At 36.3% G+C, this 20,000-nt stretch overlaps 2 protein-coding genes across 13 annotated transcripts in view; one reads left to right on the top strand and one right to left on the bottom strand.

Annotated features, from left to right (window-relative positions):
- Eno (alpha-enolase) overlaps positions 1-9,130 on the top strand; it is a 12,470-nt gene extending 3,340 nt beyond the window's left edge. Inside the window, exons 1-7 of one of the 8 annotated variants that reach the window (XM_070135110.1) lie at positions 3,573-3,647; positions 3,899-3,970; positions 6,498-6,759; positions 7,132-7,286; positions 7,396-7,900; positions 8,033-8,253; positions 8,412-9,130. In XM_070135110.1, the coding sequence (XP_069991211.1) occupies positions 3,960-3,970; positions 6,498-6,759; positions 7,132-7,286; positions 7,396-7,900; positions 8,033-8,253; positions 8,412-8,595 (1,338 nt within the window). In that variant the 5' untranslated portion in view covers positions 3,573-3,647; positions 3,899-3,959 and the 3' untranslated portion in view covers positions 8,596-9,130. Of the gene's footprint in view, positions 1-2,714; positions 3,006-3,572; positions 3,705-3,898; positions 3,971-6,497; positions 6,760-7,131; positions 7,287-7,395; positions 7,901-8,032; positions 8,254-8,411 lie in introns of those variants that run through there. The other 7 variants (XM_070135111.1, XM_070135113.1, XM_070135112.1 and 4 more) reach the window with 7 other exon arrangements.
- A 529-nt stretch (positions 9,131-9,659) lies between these two features.
- LOC138865249 (man(5)GlcNAc(2)-PP-dolichol translocation protein RFT1) overlaps positions 9,660-20,000 on the bottom strand; it is a 21,048-nt gene continuing 10,707 nt past the window's right edge. For all 5 annotated transcript variants that reach the window (XM_070135104.1, XM_070135102.1, XM_070135100.1 and 2 more), the window contains exons 2-12: positions 19,422-19,506; positions 18,779-18,981; positions 17,179-17,368; positions 16,575-16,814; positions 15,682-15,822; positions 14,971-15,090; positions 14,266-14,376; positions 13,782-13,921; positions 12,814-12,942; positions 12,550-12,670; positions 9,660-9,936 (exon numbers count right to left, since the gene is read on the bottom strand). In XM_070135104.1, coding sequence (XP_069991205.1) covers positions 9,688-9,936; positions 12,550-12,670; positions 12,814-12,942; positions 13,782-13,921; positions 14,266-14,376; positions 14,971-15,090; positions 15,682-15,822; positions 16,575-16,814; positions 17,179-17,368; positions 18,779-18,981; positions 19,422-19,487 — 1,710 coding nt within the window. In that variant the 5' untranslated portion in view covers positions 19,488-19,506 and the 3' untranslated portion in view covers positions 9,660-9,687. The remainder of the gene's footprint in view (positions 9,937-12,549; positions 12,671-12,813; positions 12,943-13,781; positions 13,922-14,265; positions 14,377-14,970; positions 15,091-15,681; positions 15,823-16,574; positions 16,815-17,178; positions 17,369-18,778; positions 18,982-19,421; positions 19,507-20,000) is intronic.

Raw genomic sequence — 20,000 nt, forward strand, 5'->3', positions numbered from 1 at the left:
CAATGCGATTCGTCCATCTTTAAAATAAAATTGTCCTGGGAAAAATGGAAATGCATCGGAGGGTAAAGTGCATCAAGTTATTAGTTTGTAATTTTTATCGACGATGATGAAACTGACATATGATTAAAATGATAACGATAATAATAATGCTACTACTTCTACAACAATAACAGCAACAACAATCATACTAGAAACGGGTTTCACCTATTCGATATTTTGTCTTCAAAGAATGAAAGAATTTACCCACTTCAAAGTCTGCAACTCCGACCGAGGTCTGTAGGTCATCGATCTCGCCGATGCAGCCTGGGGTGGATGCAGGTTTGGGTGGGGGGTGAGTGGGTAGGGGGGGAGGAGTTTCGAGATCGACCGGCCCGGCCACGTCTTATAACGTAACCCCCCCCCCCCCTATCTTGTCTCTCCGTGGTAAAGAGGTTTCGAAATGATGAGAGAGGGTGAAACTGGAGCCGGGTGTGGCAATGGGGTTTATTAATATAAAGAGAGAAGTCTGTCTAAAACTGGTGACTGTGTGTACTTTGTTTTTTGTTTATTTATTTTTTGGTTGGAACGTTCAGTGTGTTGGAATATTTGCTATAGACTCTTGTGAGCGAATTAAGATGCGCATAAAGCTTGACGTTGTAATCTTCATCAGAGTGGTCGAGAGGGCATGTGTGCATGTCTGGAGGAAACGCCCAATCCATGTCCAAGGACACCCAACCCAGCCAACGTTTTAACTTAATATATGAAAACTGCATGCAGCACATTAGAAAGGGTAACGAACTCCTGAAAATCTGGATTAAAAGAATTAAAACATCTGTACAACTGTAACCCTTTAGTTGAATATTTTGATATTTTGATTATTACAGATTTTCTTTTCGGTTTAAAACTGAATCGGAGATTAAATTCGCTTCATTCAAAGAAGGCTGGAACGTTCATTGTTGGAAATTTTTTACGCTCGTGGGCACGTACGATTTGGAGATTCCGTCGTCTGGGCAAGTTCCTATTATGGAGAACTGGTTAGGACAGGGAGGATGCCAGTCTATATATTTTTTTAAATGTGGATTGTCTGCATCGATTGGTTATCTCGATGGATTAAGGTTTATGAATTTAACATTAGCAGCCAAAATTCCAAAGAGCGTCAGAAACATTGGCCATGTTCTCACGTACTCATAAAGATTGATCAACTTGATCCAAATTACCTCCCCCCCCCCCCCCCCGGACGCTGTAAAGAAAAAATCACCAAAGCACCGCAACCGATTATTAGAAATCAAACAATCGTTAAGACAAATCGATATAGCCTTTGTTAACCAGCAGTATAAATGATTCAGCTGCTGATGAATAAAAACATTCCCGGCCAGCGTTTGAGGATGCATACCTTACAATGGCTGGAATGTCGCCGCTGGAAAATTACGTTTTTTTCCTCACGTCTCGGTCGACTGAACAGAGACGATCCGTGACTCAGCTCTCTCGGTCGGCTGAAGAACATGTCGAAGATGACAACGCCTTCGACAAAAGCCAGCCTAGTTTTTGAGGGCGTACTTCTGCTCCTGGTATGACTCTGGCTTTTCCCTTTTGTTGCAACGAGCTTTGTCGTAGTTTTCCATTATGTTGCCGCGATTACCATGTTGCCATAGTTGTTTTTTAAACCACATAACTGTAGTTTCACGTCACGTTTTCATTGTTTCCCCATTTTGTGGCTAAACCTCCCCATCATGTTGCCAGATTTTCCATTCATGTGCAGGAACTCTTGCGAGATCTCAAGATGGCCAGAAGCTTCTGGAACAAGACAGGAAATGGGTAACTCGTGATGATTGTTACGAAAAAATTCCACAATAAGGCTGAATTCAGTGAAAACGGTGAGATGATGCTTTACTTTTCTGCTGGTAATTTTCCACGGTCAGAAATATCATTTGAGTGTATGGTAATAAGTACAATTTAAAGTAAAGTTGATTAATTTGAAACGATTTTACCTGATGAATTAACACGAAATTTAATACAAAGAAAACTATTGATCCCTGTTCATTTTAAAATAGAGAAAGGTAGTACAACTCTTCGTTCAATACAATATCAGCTCTATGCTTTCATATCAGTACACTGATGGATAACTTATTGTGTGGATATTAGTTACATCCTCTGTGATATGTGAAGCAGTATCCTCAGTGATATGTGAAGCAGTGACAGGTCTTCGTCTGCCCTGCTGTTTTATCCCCAATGAATGGGCAGTTCAGTGAAAATTACTTCTGCCAAATACTGCAGATAGTTGCCTTAGGAAACAACCACTAACCTTATTTCAACGCCACTACTAAAGTGTGAATTTTAACAACGTGATGCTAACTACACACTAGGTATTGATTTAGTAATTCTGACTGAATGAACTTGATAGCAAAATGTAAAGACAGTGAATTTAATTTTTAAGGTACGTGAAACCGCATAGTATTTGCACTGCATCGGTTTTATAACTGGTTCAATTGCAGTTTCCAAGGCAGTCTTTCTTTGGGATATTATCCAAATGTTTGGATAGATAAGCTTAATTCCATACATCGCAAACGATTATCAAAGCCGCTGGGTGCCAAGATAAAGCGCAGTCTAGTTACTGAAGTAAAACTGGACTTGTTCATTGCATGGCAAGACATAGCAATATTGACATTCTAGTAGCACAAGTCAATAAGTTCCGGTCGAGCAGAGAAAATAGGGAAGAACATGAATTACGGTGCCAAAAGTAGCGTAGTGGCATGGTGCCTGGGCCAGAGGGGCGCGGCCTGTGTCACTTTGCCACGACCTTGCCCACAGGACATAACCCTCAACATTTTCGTCCGCTGTTTCTCCGTTGCCGTGTGAAGGTTGGCGGGGACACGAGAAGGTGAGGAGGTGAGGGATTCCAACCCTTACGCCAGGGCTTCACAGAGGCCACTACAATTATAGTCTCGGGCTAGAGGGCGCCCCTGCCTCGGCTACAAAACCAGTTGCCAGCCTTCGAGCGGTGCCAGTCGGAGACGTGAAACTTGCCGGTGAGGATGCTGTGCTTTGTAGCCGTGCCATTGCTAATCGATAACATTGTGTGAATTTGTTCTTATGCAACTGACGTTTTGTTTCGGGATTGACAGTGATATGACATCTCGAAACCTTTTGTTTAGACGTCATTGATGTAGAGGAAGGGTGGGTTGTGCTACGTGACACCTGTAACGTTGACGGGTAACGCTATTGATGATAAGCAATTTTTCCCCCTTTATTTCGCAATGTAAATGTCTCCGCTTCTTTTGTACCACGTTCGTTCATAACCAACCGAACCAGCGTCTGCTTCATATCACAGGGTGCATGACACTCCTACATATCGAATTTCCACTCGAGTTCCATCGGAGGGGAAAATTTACGATCCCTGAGTTCAAGCCGCATCTACTCTTGAACAGACATTACCAAAGCCACACCTCTAAAAATCCTCACACCTTTCTCCCCATAGTCAAGCACAATTACATCAAACGCAAAGAAAAAAGTGATGTGAGGAAGCGAGGAAATTTGAAAAAGCTATCTAGATGAAGCGCGTCCGGGTCACGTGATGCTGGGAAGGTGACCTTGGCCGCGAGCAGACGACGTTGGAACCGGCGCAGGGACGCGGCCGGCGCTCGCCCAGCTCACGGAGCCGGGACATGCTCGTCTGCTCGTCTTGTTAACTGTTTTATAGTTGCATTCAAAGCGTGGGAATTTGTAGGGTGTCTAATACATTATGGGATGTAGTTTGTCATTTTGGAAGTATAGTAAACGTAGTCGTTTGGTGTAGGGCAGGGAGTTTTCTGTAGCTTGCATAATACGATGTAAAGCCCTGTTAACACAGCTAAACTACAACTTTCATGGTGAAGAATATGATAGTCGAATCACTGATTTGCTCTTCGTTATCTATTTATAGGAAGACGATAATATTTTAAGAGGTATTAATGCCTTGAAGAGGAAATAATTTTCCAGGCGAAATGACTTCCCGGTTTGTAAATTTATTATATTGTTTATGTAAGCAAGATAAATGATAGATAGATTTTAAACTAAGATTTTACTGGATGGAGGTTGCTATTGATAATGAGGATTGAATTCTGTTTAAGGTTCACATTATATATATATATTATATATATATATATAATTTAGAATGTTGGAGCTCATCCAGTTTTAACTGAGGAAGTTTATGTAATTCTAATTCATATACTAATTCAGTTAACATAAGGTGCATTTTAAAACTTGGGTATAGTATAGATTGTTTCCCACAACCATGAAGTAAAAGAAAAATTTGGGCTTTAGTGGTCAGAATGACCGAAAATAAGACTTTTTCCTGTCTTGTATTTCCTTGCAAGTTGATAATGATTTATGCAACACATTACTTTTGTATACATTTACAGGAAAATGTGATGGCACTATAATAGAGAATCTATAATCTATATGGGCAAAAAATACCCTTGGAAATGGACAAATACCATGTGGAGACCAGGCCCACAGTGATTGGGAGGGGGTTTCAGGGCAGAGCCTTGACAGGGAAAAAGTCAGTTTGGTTAGGGATCTGGGGGCAAAGTTCCGAGGTTAGGAAAGTTTGGTTCATATGGAGTTGTTTGTTGATTCCCAGGAATGTCTGGAGTAGTAGGAACCTCATCTCAGAACTCTTTATAAACATTAACAATACTTTCATTTATATCATTTGCAATGGAAAAGAACAAGATTCATGATCTTATAATTTGGATAAATGAAAGAAGGAATAATAGTTGCAAGATTAGATGGCTGTGCGAGACTAAGAGATATCTAAAACTTGTATAAAAAATATTGAATATTCATTCATATTTTGGTCGTGTGCAAGATGAGATTTGAGCCATTAAGAGCAAATGTTTATTTAATGCATTATTATAAATTAGTAGTTGTATTAAAGTATTAAATATATTTTAAAAATTAGATATGCATTTTGAAATAAATACTTGAGTGAAATGGGTGCTTGCTTACCTGAATATGCATATGTTTTTTCATATCTTTATAAAAAATTTGTTTGAATATTTTGTTAAATTAAGAGTTTGAATGTTAGATATTTGAAGTGGAACATTACAGGTTTAAAATAATGTGCAATTCCAGATATGTTTAAAAGACCTGCAGTAGCTTTCAAAATATAATTGCATTTCATGTAATTGTGAGGTCATTCATGATCCACTTGAAATGTGCAGAGATCTATGATTAATTTCCCACAATTGACAGTCTGCACTTTGTGTTCTGGCAAATATCAACAATCCAGTGTATTCTGCCAAGGTATAATCATCAGGGAGGTGTACATGCTCAATCTTGGTAGAATTTTGTTCTCCTTTGCCAGTGCTGACAGGAATAGCTGCTGCACCTATCGACAAACAGGACACAGTTGGGGGGGATCTCAACATATGTACAATAATTGTTTTAGATGGTCATGTTTGCTGATGTGAAGGTGTCTTGGTTGAAAATAAAACTATATTAATTACTTTAAGAATGGAATGATATATATTTGAATGTTTGTATGTGTGCATTCTTCATAAATTGAAAATTGTCAGTAAAGGACTTGCTACAGAAGTGAAAAATGTTACTTTTGGTCATGTTAACTTTTTTTATGAACCGGGGGAAGAATAAATAGGAAATGTAAAAAAGATTTCAATATATATATATATATATATATATATATATATATATATATATATATATATATATATATATATATATATATATATATATATATATATGGGGATAAATTAGATTTTGATTATAGCACTTTCTTAGTAGGCTGACTTGAATATCTTGGCTTATGTAAAGAATATCAAACCTTGTAGGTGTGAGAAAATTAAATGTACATATTTTCATACAAGAGCCAAGATTATCACCAATGAAAATAAAAAGGAAAAAACCCTAAAATGCGTCTCATTGATGGGGTATATGTAAAGTCATAACTTGATGTATCCTCTGATCCAATAACATTTTGGAATATATAGAGAAGTATGCTAAGATTTGTTTTATGGATATTTTTTGTTAATAACTGTTGTAGAGAATACTTAGAAGGGTTCTCAAAGAGGAAGTGGCAGGTGCGATGTGGTGGTGACATTGCCAAGTAAAGTTGTAGGGTGATATGGCACTGTGCCAGTCACATGCTCAAGTTATTTTGTTACACAAGTAGTGTTTACAGTTTGGTTCATTGGGAGGGTCTCTTTATAATGTATTTGACTTGAACTTCAAATTAAGAGTATATCAATGTTTCTACACTCTTTTCTGTTTTATTTATTACTTAGTTTATTCATACATTTTTTTTTTTTTTTTTTTTTTTTTAAATAAAAAAAATACCTGGATGTTTGTAGATTTGGCTAGGGTTCCTGAGCCTTCTAACATTAGATGATTATAGTGGAAAAGTGTTGGTCAATTATGGAGAATACCTTGGGTTGCTTTGGGTAATAGGTGTTTTTAGTGAATAAAATGATTTATAGATTAAATCTTTTGCCTTAATAATTTCATGATTGCTATCTTTACAGATTCCACCAAGCAGCCACCAAGATGTCCATCACCAAGGTTTTCGCCCGTACCATCTTTGACTCCCGTGGTAACCCCACTGTGGAGGTTGATCTCTACACCCACAAGGGTCTGTTCCGCGCTGCTGTTCCCTCTGGAGCATCCACAGGTGTCCATGAGGCACTGGAGATGCGTGATGGAGACAAGTCAAAGTACCATGGCAAGTCTGTCTTCAAGGCCGTCAACAATGTGAACAGCATCATTGCTCCGGAAATTATTAAGAGTGTATGTATAAGCATTGTTGGAGTTTTAAGAAAGTTTAGCTTGATTAGTAAAATTTCAGAGTTAATTTTTCTTGCTTATATTACTTACTGGTTTTGGAGGTTTGGATTATTATGAAAATAATGATTTCATATGTTGGTAACATAAAACAAATGCCTGTTTGGTCACATGATAAGCAATAATGTAGTGTCATTGTTAGGCTGTCTGAAACCCTGAAGGCAGTGCATTTACCTCTGTTTATAGATGGGTTTCGATGTAATGAAACCCTTTTGGCTTGCAATATCTTGATAAATCTATAGTGTTGAACAGGTTTTCATTCTGCTAATGTGTCCATTCTTACTGACTGATGAATTATTTTAAATTATTTATTCACAGGGTCTGAAGGTCACTCAGCAGAAGGAGTGTGATGATTTCATGCGCAAGTTGGACGGCACTGAAAACAAGAGCCGCCTTGGTGCCAATGCCATCTTGGGTGTCTCCCTGGCCATTTGCAAGGCTGGTGCTGCTGAGCTTGGCATTCCCCTCTACAGGTAAGACTGTTTCAAAGGATTTGAAGCTGTTAATAATTTGAATGAAAACTGAATGTAACTTGTCAAGCAGTATTGATATTATAATCCATTTTTTTTCCCACTCCCTCAGACACATTGCTAACCTTGCCAACTACTCGGATGTGATCCTGCCTGTCCCAGCCTTCAATGTCATCAATGGTGGATCTCATGCTGGCAACAAACTGGCCATGCAGGAGTTCATGATTCTGCCCACTGGTGCCAGCAGCTTCACTGAGGCCATGCGCATGGGCTCTGAGGTGTACCATCACCTCAAGGCTGTGATCAAGGGCCGCTTTGGTCTGGATGCCACTGCTGTTGGTGATGAGGGTGGCTTTGCTCCCAACATCCTGAATAACAAGGATGCTCTCACCCTGATTCAGGAATCCATTGAGAAGGCTGGCTACACTGGCAAGATTGAGATTGGCATGGATGTGGCTGCTTCTGAGTTCTACAAGGGCGAGAACATCTACGACCTGGATTTCAAGACTGCCAACAACGATGGCTCTCAGAAGATCACTGGGGACCAACTCAGGGATATGTACATGGAATTCTGCAACGAGTTCCCTATTGTTTCTATTGAAGATCCCTTCGACCAGGTAGATATTATTACAAATAGTTCTGGAGTAGCAAGGACACTGTATTTTAGAAATTAGGATATTTGTTTTTCTAGCCGATCAGTGATTAATGACAAATTGCACAAACATCAACAGCACATCTTTCTTTCATAGGATGACTGGGAGAACTGGACCAAGATGACCTCTGCCACCAACATCCAGATTGTTGGTGATGACTTGACTGTGACCAATCCTAAGCGCATTGCTACAGCTGTTGAGAAGAAGGCTTGCAACTGCCTCCTCCTGAAGGTCAACCAGATTGGCAGTGTGACAGAGTCCATTGATGCTCACCTTCTGGCTAAGAAGAATGGCTGGGGCACTATGGTTTCCCATAGGTGAGTACCCATTTTTTAATATAAAGAAAATAAATAAGTTGGAAAGTAAGGGTTAAACTAATGAAAATAATTATAAATGCTGATTCTGGACATTTTAAATATTGGTGAGGTGAGGCATAATTCACACAACTTCTAATAACTTTTCCTCCTCTCTTAAGGTCTGGTGAGACTGAGGACTGCTTCATTGCTGATCTTGTTGTTGGTCTGTGCACTGGCCAGATCAAGACTGGTGCTCCCTGCCGCTCTGAGCGCTTGGCCAAGTACAACCAGATCCTTCGCATTGAGGAGGAGCTTGGATCCAATGCCAAGTTTGCTGGCAAGAAGTTCAGGCATCCCTGCTAAGTTGTATCATGAAATTCCGAATGCTGAAAGGCAGTTTGCATGTTACAGCTTGATGGATACAAGCAATATGTTTTCTGCATTTTTATTTTCATGAAACGCCTCTTATCTCCTGTGGGGGTTATAGGTGTCTAGGTTGCAAAAACCTTGCATCTGAAAAGTAATATTTTTTTTACTGCATTCATTTGAATTAATGTTATCATTTATTTTTTTTCCTGCGAAAGGTGAATAACTATGGTCTTTTTTTTTCAAAATATGCTCCCAAATTTTGCCAGCAGAATATATAGAAATATTCCATAAAAGAAGAAGCTTTAAGTTAGGGGTATATTTTGCTTTGGCTGACACTAAAGCATTGATCCAACAAAATTCTATGTTTTGTCTGTTAAAACTATATTCGTCTTGACTAGTCATGTCCTCCTCTCGTCCTAGGTCTTAGAGATCTTAATGTTGTAATGTTCCCAAGTGATATCCAGCTGAAAGAAATGTTCTGTATGATGGTTCATTGTGTATATAAGGAACATTAAAAATAATAAAAGCCCTATGTGTTTTTCAAAACCTAAAATGCTGAATTTTGCTGAATGAATATGCATACATAGAAAATATTAAGTCGCTAGTATTAATGGTCTTGACCAAGGACAAAAATATTTAAAATTACATCCAGTATTAACCAAATTGAAGGATTTGATTTCTAATGTTATAACATAAGTTAAATCAAACACAGCAAAATGAATCTATAATAAAATATTTGTAAAAAAATATATTCAGGCACATAAGATGATTTTACATATCGGTCTAATATTAACAACAAAGGTCCTGCTGGTGGTAGTTCACAGGACTTTGCATGGTCTTTGCCTTTACACAAGAAAAAAATGGGAAACTGCTCTGAGTGATTTATTGTACATAAGAACCTTAGTTTTTTTTATTTTGAGATTTGCACTGGATATAAACTGAAATTTTAAGTATGCAAGTTATCTACGTGTATTTCTCTCAATGTGATAGCAAAGAAAATATGTTGAATTGCCAATTTCTTTGGTTTCTTAAATCTAGAGTAGAAAAAAAAACAAGCATTATAAAAACCTTTTATTTTAAATACAATCATTCACTTTTCCCTTTGTCATAGCTATATAACATGGAATGTATTTTATTAACAACCAATACATGAGAAAATTTATCTCCACTTGGCTGCCTATCCCTGTATTCAGATCTTGTAAGATATTTACTCATGATTCCTAAAATTTTCTCGTAAAGTGTCTTCAACTCCCAACGCAAGAAATAGGCGATTAGCACCAGGCAGACTCCTCCAATTGAGATGTGCAGGATGATGCTTCTTGGATAAACAATAAGCTGAAACATGAAAAACTGTACAGTCTGTATATCATTGTGAAATAAATATGATGCAATTTAATTCAATTTCTCTAATTATCTCTGATTTAACTGCAGTATATAAATAAACTGGACCATCTTTTAGAGATGTGGCTTGTGTATTTTCATGCTGTATGATCTTTAAATGTCTAACACATTTATTTGTTTTGATCATTAACCATTCTGGGAAACCATACACATTGCTTTATGAACAAAAAACAAACAAACTTGCTAATGAACTTAGATGTTGACAAGGTAGAAAATTGTCAGTATATAAAATTACGCAATGAACTGTACCTAAGAACTAAAAGTACCAGTTAATGACTTGCCTGAAGCATGGATATGCCTACCTTACATCCTAAAGTTATTTCATAAAAAAAGCCCCTTTAATCCCATGGTTGTTGTGTGTGTGTGTGTGGGGGGGGGGGGGCTTAGGAGTCTTAAATTTAGGCCAAATGGAGGGGATCACTCCTACCCTTAGATCTCAGTCCTTGCTTCAACAATTTTTTTTTTCTCCACCATTCTTTTTCCTTCTCTTTTTCATCCCCTTCTGTCTACATCCTAAAGTGAGAGCTGTGTTGAAAGGATGAAACACTAGCTTTGTGTCATTCCTGAACTTCCTTTGTACTATTCCCTCTTTACCCTTTTCACTACTATACTAACCTACAGTGCTTTACAACCTTTGACATTTAACATACTTTGTCCTAATTCACAATACTTTGTCATAAAACTGTATGATCTTTGTTTACCTAGTGGCTTTGTCCACAAGATATTTTGTATACGCCGCTAATGACCTTAGATGTTGATGTGGTGGAAAATTTTCAATGAATAAATAATAAATCCATGAAAAAAGGAATCCTATAAAACTGACAGGTAACTGCAATATATTCTCCCATTCATCCTACTGGTTTTTAATAAAATTGCTTTGTAAATAACAATATGTAGGATCCAGGTGCCTTGCCTTGGGACTTGATGAAAATCTGGGCATTAACCCGTTGCCGCTGGGTGGCACGCACGCACATGCCATGGCTGTTTTGGATCGAACGCCGGGGGCATCATGTCAAGATTTTAGGCATTGGCACCTATAATGAAGGTAAACCTTCAAAATTTTAATATTTTTATAAATTTTAGCAAAATAAAAGCTTTTAGGTACTATATGTCGCTTGCAAACTACCAATCGAGCCGAGCGCAAACAGGGGAAACTGCCGGTGCGCGCCAACAAGCCTGTGCATACGTCAACTTGCCAAAATTTTTAACCATCGGCGATGGGTTAAGTTTCCCTGAGCAGGTACTCTCCCAGGTGAGTGGTTTGTATGGCCAGTTTGTTAAAATTGTACGAGGCCTGATCCAATGAACATTCATTAGACGGATATTCATATACACATATAAATACACATCTATCAGTCTAGACATGCATATCTACCTCACAGATAAATAGATAAATGTATGTATAGCTGACAAGTAGATAGATATGCATTTATTTCTGTGTATACGGATGTCTGTATATAAGAATATTCACTGGGTTGGGCCTCACACAATTTTGACAAACCAGCTGAGACAATTAGGTGCGGTATCAAGACTTCTTGTCTCTTCTTTGCAATGCTATTCGCTCTTATCCTTTTTTGCTGTATGGCCATTTCTGAAGTCTATATTAGTTAGCTTTGTTTTATTTGTGCATACCCCCATATTATCTCACAGGATAACTTATGCATGTTGTGCAATAGCAATAACAATAAGTAACTGTTCTACATGTGTTACTTGTTTTGTATTTGTGTATTATTCAGTTTTCTGTAATGCATCCTGTGCTGCAGGAATAGGTTCCTGCACATGGACATAGTGTCCTCTATGGAGCTGGCACTCCACTTTTATTTACTGATGGAAATATTGCAGGAGTTGATAACCCTCCAAAAGCATGTGCAGTCATGGCAAAACATCCTTGTCACTTGGCAACAGATTCCCATGATGAGATGTACCCATCAACATGGCCCTAAACCAAATTTTTTTATGAACAGACACTCCTGTTACCTGTCCCTCAGCCAAATTTTTCCATGATGAGACTTTCCTGTCACCCATCCCTTGCTAATTTTTTCCATAACAAGACATTCCCATCACTCACTGCTTACCTATTTTTTTTATGACAAGGTGTTCCACCACACTAGTATCTAACGGGTTAATGCGACTATTATGCCAATTATTGTATCAATTATTATCTTACATCTAATGTTCTTAGAGATACTGCAACTACCCTAGTCCTTCCTGATAATTAAGCTTGGTATAATGTGTTATTTCATCCTGTGTCACCACCCTAAAGGAAAAGAGTGAACGAATAATGGTGAAAATTTCTGATAAAATATTTAGTTAAGGGAGAGATTCCCTTCAAAGTTTACCCAATGAAAAAACTCACGCAAAGTTCTGATTAATGTTATTACAGTAAGACCAGACCATAACTGCATAATGTCTGGTATCAGCAAACGAAGTTTGTGAAACAGAATTGAATGAAATAATGCAGAATATCAATAAAAGGATACAGTCAGTCTCAGTCTCTCTCTCTCTCTCTCTCTCAACAACAGATCTTGTAAACCATATCCCCCTTACCTCAGACAAAGCTGTTATAACTGCAGCCACAAGAAACATGAAAACTAGCTTCAAGGGAATATACAGCCCAGTGAGAGGTTCATGATCAGTTCCTTTATACTGATTTTGAATAAACCACAGGCTGAAAACACATTATCATATCAGCATATCGTATGAAGATATTCCTAGAGATATGTCAGGCACAAAAAAATGTGTCACACTGATGTATTCTTTTAGACAATAAGTTAATTATATTAACACAAATGGTAAGCCGAAAACACTAACCTATATATAATTCTGAAACTCATGTTGATGCAATTGGCATAAAGGAAGCCTAAAGCACCAAATATCTGTGTTAGAATGACTGCCATTCCAATGTATGTAACTGAGAACAAGACGAGCAAGTAATTGTATCTGAAAATTTAAAGATGATTAGAATAACATGGCTGGAAGAACACAAGAGAAAGAAAGAAAAGTAATGAAAAAAAGAGAGAAGAGAAGAGAAGAGAAGAGAAGAGAAGTGAAGAGAAGGGAAGAGAAGAGAAGAGAAAAAAGAAGAGAAGAGAAGAGATGAGAAGAGAAGAGAAGACAAGAAAGAAGAAGAGAAGAGAAAAGAGAAGAGAAGAGAAGAGAAGAGAAGAGAAAAGAGAAGAGAAGAGAAAAAAGAAAAGGAAAATGTAAAGCACAGAAAAGAAACAAGCAAATAAAAAAAAGAAAAGAAAAAGCAAGGAAAGGAATGGAAAGGAAAAGAAAGGAAAGAAAAAGAAAAAAAGAACAAGAAGCAAAATACATTTTTCTTGTGCTTCATTATCCTGAACAGTGTTCATTGCAACAAATGTATACCTTCACAGTGTAAGAGATATATTTGACCAGTTTGGATTAGAAATACACTTCTGATGCTGATACCTTCGAAACTGGTCATAAATATCTTTTATACTCTAAATACATTCTCATTCGGACCTTTCCTACATCAGTGTCAATAAAAATCACCTTACAATAATTTATCTTCCCAAATATAACCCATACATTTCCTTTTTCAATGCATGACACACACAATACAAGACTTTTCCAAAGTTTTATCATCCTTGACAGCAAAACTAAATGCATCCATGATTCCAATGACAAAACAAGATACAAGACCTAAATCTATTCGATTTTTTATTGTTCAAAGTAGTAAAACTTAATGCTTCTGTGCTTCCACTGACAACCTGATCATTCCCTACCCAATAAATAACAGAAAATAAAGCCCAAACCTTTCTAATTCTTTATCATTCATGGCTGCAAAAGTGTATGCTTCTGTGATTCCATTGACTGCTAAGAAGACAACAAAGAAACACTGGGCTCTCATCAGCGGTGTTCCTCCACCATCACTCAGCTGACTTCCACCATACAGCTGTGAAAAGAAGCTATGGAAATATTAGTTATCTAATCAATATGGTTACCTTACCATATTTTGACCTTGACCTGCAATATAAGATAAACAACACATATTTTGACCTTGACCTGCAATATAAGATAAACAACACAGTGTAACCTGCATTGTTCATTCTTTTTCCTGTTGTTTGAAATGTCTACTCCTTTAAAATAATTAGACATGACATTGAAAAAGTACAAACCAAATAACTTGTTTCCTTTTGTAATTCTGATGCCAATAAATGAACTGGGCACAGCACATATCACAAGCATATACCAGTAAGTAATTAATATGTAATATTTGAAAAAAGTCTCTGAGTTTACCTGAAGAAGCAGATGTGAATATGACCACCCAAAGGAGAGGATAATGAGGCTGACAAGTATAAGGCTGCGGAGTAATGTTGATAAAAATCTCACAACTTCAGTCACTCGCATCTGTTGAATGATAAGACAGAAGTAAAGAAGAGGATGAAAATAAGGATAACAACAAATAATAACAAATTTTAGATTTGGTAATATAATGAACTGTATTCATGTTGACAAATGTGGAAAGGTATGAATGAGAACGAATATCTTCACATTACAAGAGATGTATTTTACTGGTTTCGAATATGTCTTCGTATTTCTGACTACAATATATTCAAAACTGATAAAATACATCACTGTGAAGATATTTGTACTCATTCATACCTTTCCACAATGGTAATACAAGTTAACATACTTATGAACCAACTTTTGAAGGTTTAAGGAACTTAATCTTTTCTTAATTTCAGGGGTGTGACTTCTTCGTTGACTTTTTTTACCATTAAAACTCAAAATACAATCAACAGACTTCTTTAAATTAGAAATAACTAGACCAACTCTACATGGTGTTGAATCTATCCTCAGTACAACTCAAACATAATCAACTGACTTAAAGGGACTGTCTTTTTTTTTAAATAAAAAAAAGGAAAAAAGAAAAAAAAAGAAAAAAGAAAGAAAGAAAGAAAGAAAGAAAAGACAGTCCCTTAAAAACTAAATCAACTCTACCTGGTCTTGGTCAGCAATGCTCTTCCCTCGATGAAGCATTTGAGCAAAGTATTTGTAAGCTGCTGCTTCGATGCTGCGGAAAACGAGACGAGCTGCGAGGGACCCCAAGTTGCTCACAACCTACAGTGCAAAGAGAATGTACTGTCTAATACTCCCACTCTTGAAAGGAAGGTATTGACTGTAAAGAGGTGACATAAATTTGTTGCAGAGAAAAGTGGATTAGTATTTCACTGCCTGAGAAGCTCTTTTAGTTTTTTGAAGTTGCTTGATTGTCATCATCATCATTATCATTATGATACTACTACTACTACTACCAATAATAATAAAAAAAAGTGATAAAAGTAAAACAATAGCAGTATTTATTGAAAAAGCAAAAACTATAACAATAATGATAATAAAAACCTTCATAATAATAGTAATAATGTTAAAAATACTACTATTACTACTGCTCCTAATAACAGTACTGATAATACCAATAGTAAAATAATAATAATGATTATAATAATAGTTAGCATTACAAATATTGTTATTATACTAATAATGATAATAACAATATGAAAAATAATGACAATAAAAATAACAATGATAAAGATAAAATAATATGCATGCATTTGAGCATGCATGTGTGTGTGTGCATATGCAAATGCATGCACTGCGCATGCGAGGGAGGTCCTGGAATCAACACTAGTAAAAGTCTTATTCAGTCATTACCTGATAAACCCCTTGCTGGGCTAAAGAAATGAGCGAGAAGAAATTCATGAGGTAGAGTTCCCCCTCTGTGAGTGCTTCCTTGAGCCAGCCTTGCTTGAAGAAGCTCCAGGAGATTGATCCCAACTCTGCATCTATTTCCGGCTGAAAAGGGAGAGATCAAAAGATGAAACTGGCTCATCCAAAAAGTATACAATGAAGAAAAAAAAAAAAGAAAAAAAAAGAAGAAAAAAAAAATCATCGAGTATATAGAGAAAAATGGTCTATACATGCTCATATATCTATCTATTTATCTATTTATCAGTCTATTTATACATGAATATGCATGTGCCCAACTGCATGCAAGCACACATGTACACAGACCCATAGGCATGCAGGCACACATATAAACACACACAAATACACTTTAAGGATGTTTATTCATCTTGATCATTCATGCCATAGACTATGTTATATATTCAAAAGTTTTGACAACTCCTGAAGTACTCTAAATGATATGACATTCAGTAACCTCTTTTATCTCTTCAAAAGAAATTACATATATCAGAAATTTGCTATTGGTTTACCAACATTCAATAAAGATAACATTTTTGCCTAATTCTTACATATCAATTTGTAAATACAAACATCTCACAAAAAAAGGAAATACAAGAAGACTTGATGACCTAAATATACCAAACTAAATACAAATGTACAAACAATAAGTACTTAAAAAAAATCCTCAAATAAATATGTACTAAGTATATTCATAATATGATACAATTCACCCACATATCTTTACCGTGGACTTACCACACACTTCTATCTACCCTCTTATCAGTATAACACACTTTTGCCTTAGGATCACCATCTCTCTCTCCTGAGATCTGTATAAGATTTCTTTACCTCAAACTCACCAGCATCTTATCTCCTTCGGTTCTAGGGAACATCTGCCGGAAATTCTGTATGGGCAGTTTGGTGACCTCTTCCTTCTTTGCAAAGGTATGGATGAAGAGGCCATAGTATGCAAAACAGTATAAAAATGAGCCAATCAACTGACTGACCCCATACATAAGCACTGCCTGAAAAGGCCAAATGTACACAAACAGCGCAAGGAGGATTGATCGAAGCAACTGCATTAGGCCTTCAATCACAACCTGAAACATTAATCAGCTGAGATTAATGTATGAGTCTATCAAATTACTTTAAAAATGTATAACTGTTCTTTCTATTCAGTTAATATCTATGAATAATGGATTAAATCTTCAGACAAAATCTGTTAAAAAGGCGGAAATTCTTTATGTCAAAATACATCTACATCATTTCCCATAACATTCAACAATAAAGTCTGCCAAATACCAGAAAGTAAGAAAATAAACTTCTATCTTCAGTTATAAGCATTAACATAAGTGCATGAAGCGTAAACAAGAAAGAAAGAAAGAAAAAAAAATGAATAGCAAAATAATAAAAAAAATAATAAATCAAGTGTTTAGATGAACCCCAACTGATGCTACAACTCACCTTAGTTTTATTCCAAAGCTGAAGTTCTGCCAAGACAAATGGCACTTCAGCCAACACCTCGACTACAACGCTCAGAGCCATAAGTGTCACTCCTGTACTGTAGTTCCTGGTGATGGTCTCTGGTGGTTGTTCCATAGCATGTAGCCAAACATACCAGCCAAAGAGACATACAGGCCCTGAAACTAAAGGCCTGCAAAAAGGAGAGCATGAAAAAGAATGAAAGAAAGTAAGAAAAATGTTTTCTAACCAAACTCTAAATTACCAAAGTATATCAGGTTTGCCATAACTATACTGAAAATTGTTCACCCAAGGTGACAGGTAGATGAATATTTCATGTTCTGACTTCAACAGTAGTAGTATCATCTCCAGCATGAACCTACTCATAGGATCTGAATTCTACATGTTTTTTGGGTGCTAATTGTAGCTGATTTTATTAACATTTTAGTGCTCATCTGTACTGTCAGACGACAGCGTCCTTAGAAATCAAATTCAAATTAAAAAAGGAATGGTTTCCTTTCAACATTCGTCTCACAGTCAGGTCTAACCTGAAAAAGCTTTGGCAATGTAAATAATACTTTTTATTAGTTTCAGATATCATAACTGTAAGATTAAAAAATTCAAGAATTGGGTAAATGGGAGAGATGAGGTAGGTCTAGTACTTGAATCTTTGGTGACTAACCTATGAAGTACACAAAACTGGTAAAACTAAAATTACAGTGGACAGGGATATAAATGCCTTCCTGGCATCAATGGCCTATGCTGTTGGCTGACACAGCTTTATCACCTTAGTCGTCCTAAGTTTTTGTTAAATGCTGTCTTCTTGTTTGAGATATGTTTCTCTGCTATCTGACTTATATGTTCAATGTTCCTATTATTCTCACTATTTATAGCAATGCTTTTGTTTGCAGTTATTGAAGAATAAATCTACATTACTAATTTTCGACTCATTTATCTGGTCACCTCAGATCTCTATACAATTCCTTTTCCTTTTATACTATTTCCTTTAAATACCATCTACAAAAGTACACAGTTTATATCTGTTATACTTTAGATCCACTTTATAGCTTCTATCAGTTACTGTAACCTTAGTTATCTTTTCTCTTAGCTATAGCTGAAGTTGGATATTGTATTGTAGATTTGTATTATTATCTTTCTCTTCCTCTTCCCCTCTCACTCTCATTCTCATTCTCAATATACACTTACTATTTCTTGCCCATTATTTATTTACAAGTCAAGAAGCCAATTACAATATCTAATGCTTAATGACTTATAATGTTGGTGCTTAATTATTCATCAACAAATGATCTTTTCCTTGTATTTGCATCCAAGATTGGATGTAATTTTTAATCTGTTCCAAGAACATGAAAGGTTATGCCTTGTAAAAAAATTATAACAGATAAATTTCCTTTATTTCCCTGATATCAATAAATAACTATTTGAAATAAAGCTCTCCGATTTTGACCAAAAAAATAACACAATTTCTTTAATTTTCTTTTTGTTTGAGAAGACTAAAAACAGAATAGTCTTTCATCTTGCATAAAATGACTGAAACCACTTCATTAAGTGTATTTCCTGAATGTAAATACATTTAACAACTTACCCAATCCAAATCAGGTTGATAACTTTCTGTATATTTCCTACATTTTTGGAACTGAGAGCAGCCCGTCTGAAAGCCTCTCTTGACAGAAGCAGTCCTGTGGCATAGAGCAAGTGAAGACGTACTGTCATCACAGCAAAAACCTCCCGACTCACATGACGGACAATGAAGGCATTGAGGGCAAAAGACAGGACTCGGAGGCTAACCTGTTGAAAAAAATTCCAACTTTTCCTTACGGTTTCAAATCTTATATCTTATGAGGACAATTGCATCTCCCTGATACTGAATTCTTTGTCATTAGAATCTTGTATAATCATGACTATGATTTCTAATCTGTTAAATGTGAGGCATAGGCTAGAGTCACAGTCAGGGTGGAATGGAAAGCACCATCCTACTTTAGCATCCTGTGGCTTTCAAAGAAGAAGAAAAAGAAGAAAAAGAAAACATATATATCTGAAAAAGCCACTTAGGTAAAGAATCAAGGTTTGATATTTGATGATGTCATTACTCTAATCTGTACCAATATGCCACCCATTATGGATACATTAATATATCCACTGCTACATTAGAATATCAATCAAAATAGTGTGTGAAGGATGAGGATCTGAAAACTAATGCCTTCAAGTAAATATCATCACTATCTTACCTGCAAAAGAGTATCATATGCAGCAGATACTAATGCTCCTTTTTTAAGCGTCTCTGAATCTTTCATTTTAAAAGCTTGTATAAGTCTGCAAAAAATAATAAACATATCAGAAAATATAATAGATGATTCTGTTAAAACCACCTAATATATCGCCTATCAAAATCCCCCTTTTTCCTAACTCTTGAAATATTGGTCTAAAAATTTATAATAAAGGATAAATGTGAAGGCAAAAAACTATACACAATTTAGTCTATAAGCACATTTATAAGTGTATATATTAAGGTTCTATGTGTGTTGGTATGCAATGCACACTGAAGACATAAGATTTTATAATACCAGACTCTTTAATCAAAAAGATTTACCAATAATTTTGCTCAATGTCTCCATGTGGTTGTCACTGTCTATCTCTGTATATCATTGTTTGTGACTGTGTATCTCTGTCTGTCTCTATCTAATTCTCTCTGCCTCTGTCTGTCTCTATCTAATTCTCTCTGCCTCTGTCTGTCTCTATCTAATTCTCTCTGCCTCTGTCTATCTCTCTATCTGTCTTTGTCTATCTCTTGCTCTCTCTGCTTTTTT

The sequence above is a fragment of the Penaeus vannamei genome, chromosome 20 (genome assembly GCF_042767895.1).
Source record: "Penaeus vannamei isolate JL-2024 chromosome 20, ASM4276789v1, whole genome shotgun sequence".
Taxonomy (NCBI): domain Eukaryota; kingdom Metazoa; phylum Arthropoda; class Malacostraca; order Decapoda; family Penaeidae; genus Penaeus; species Penaeus vannamei.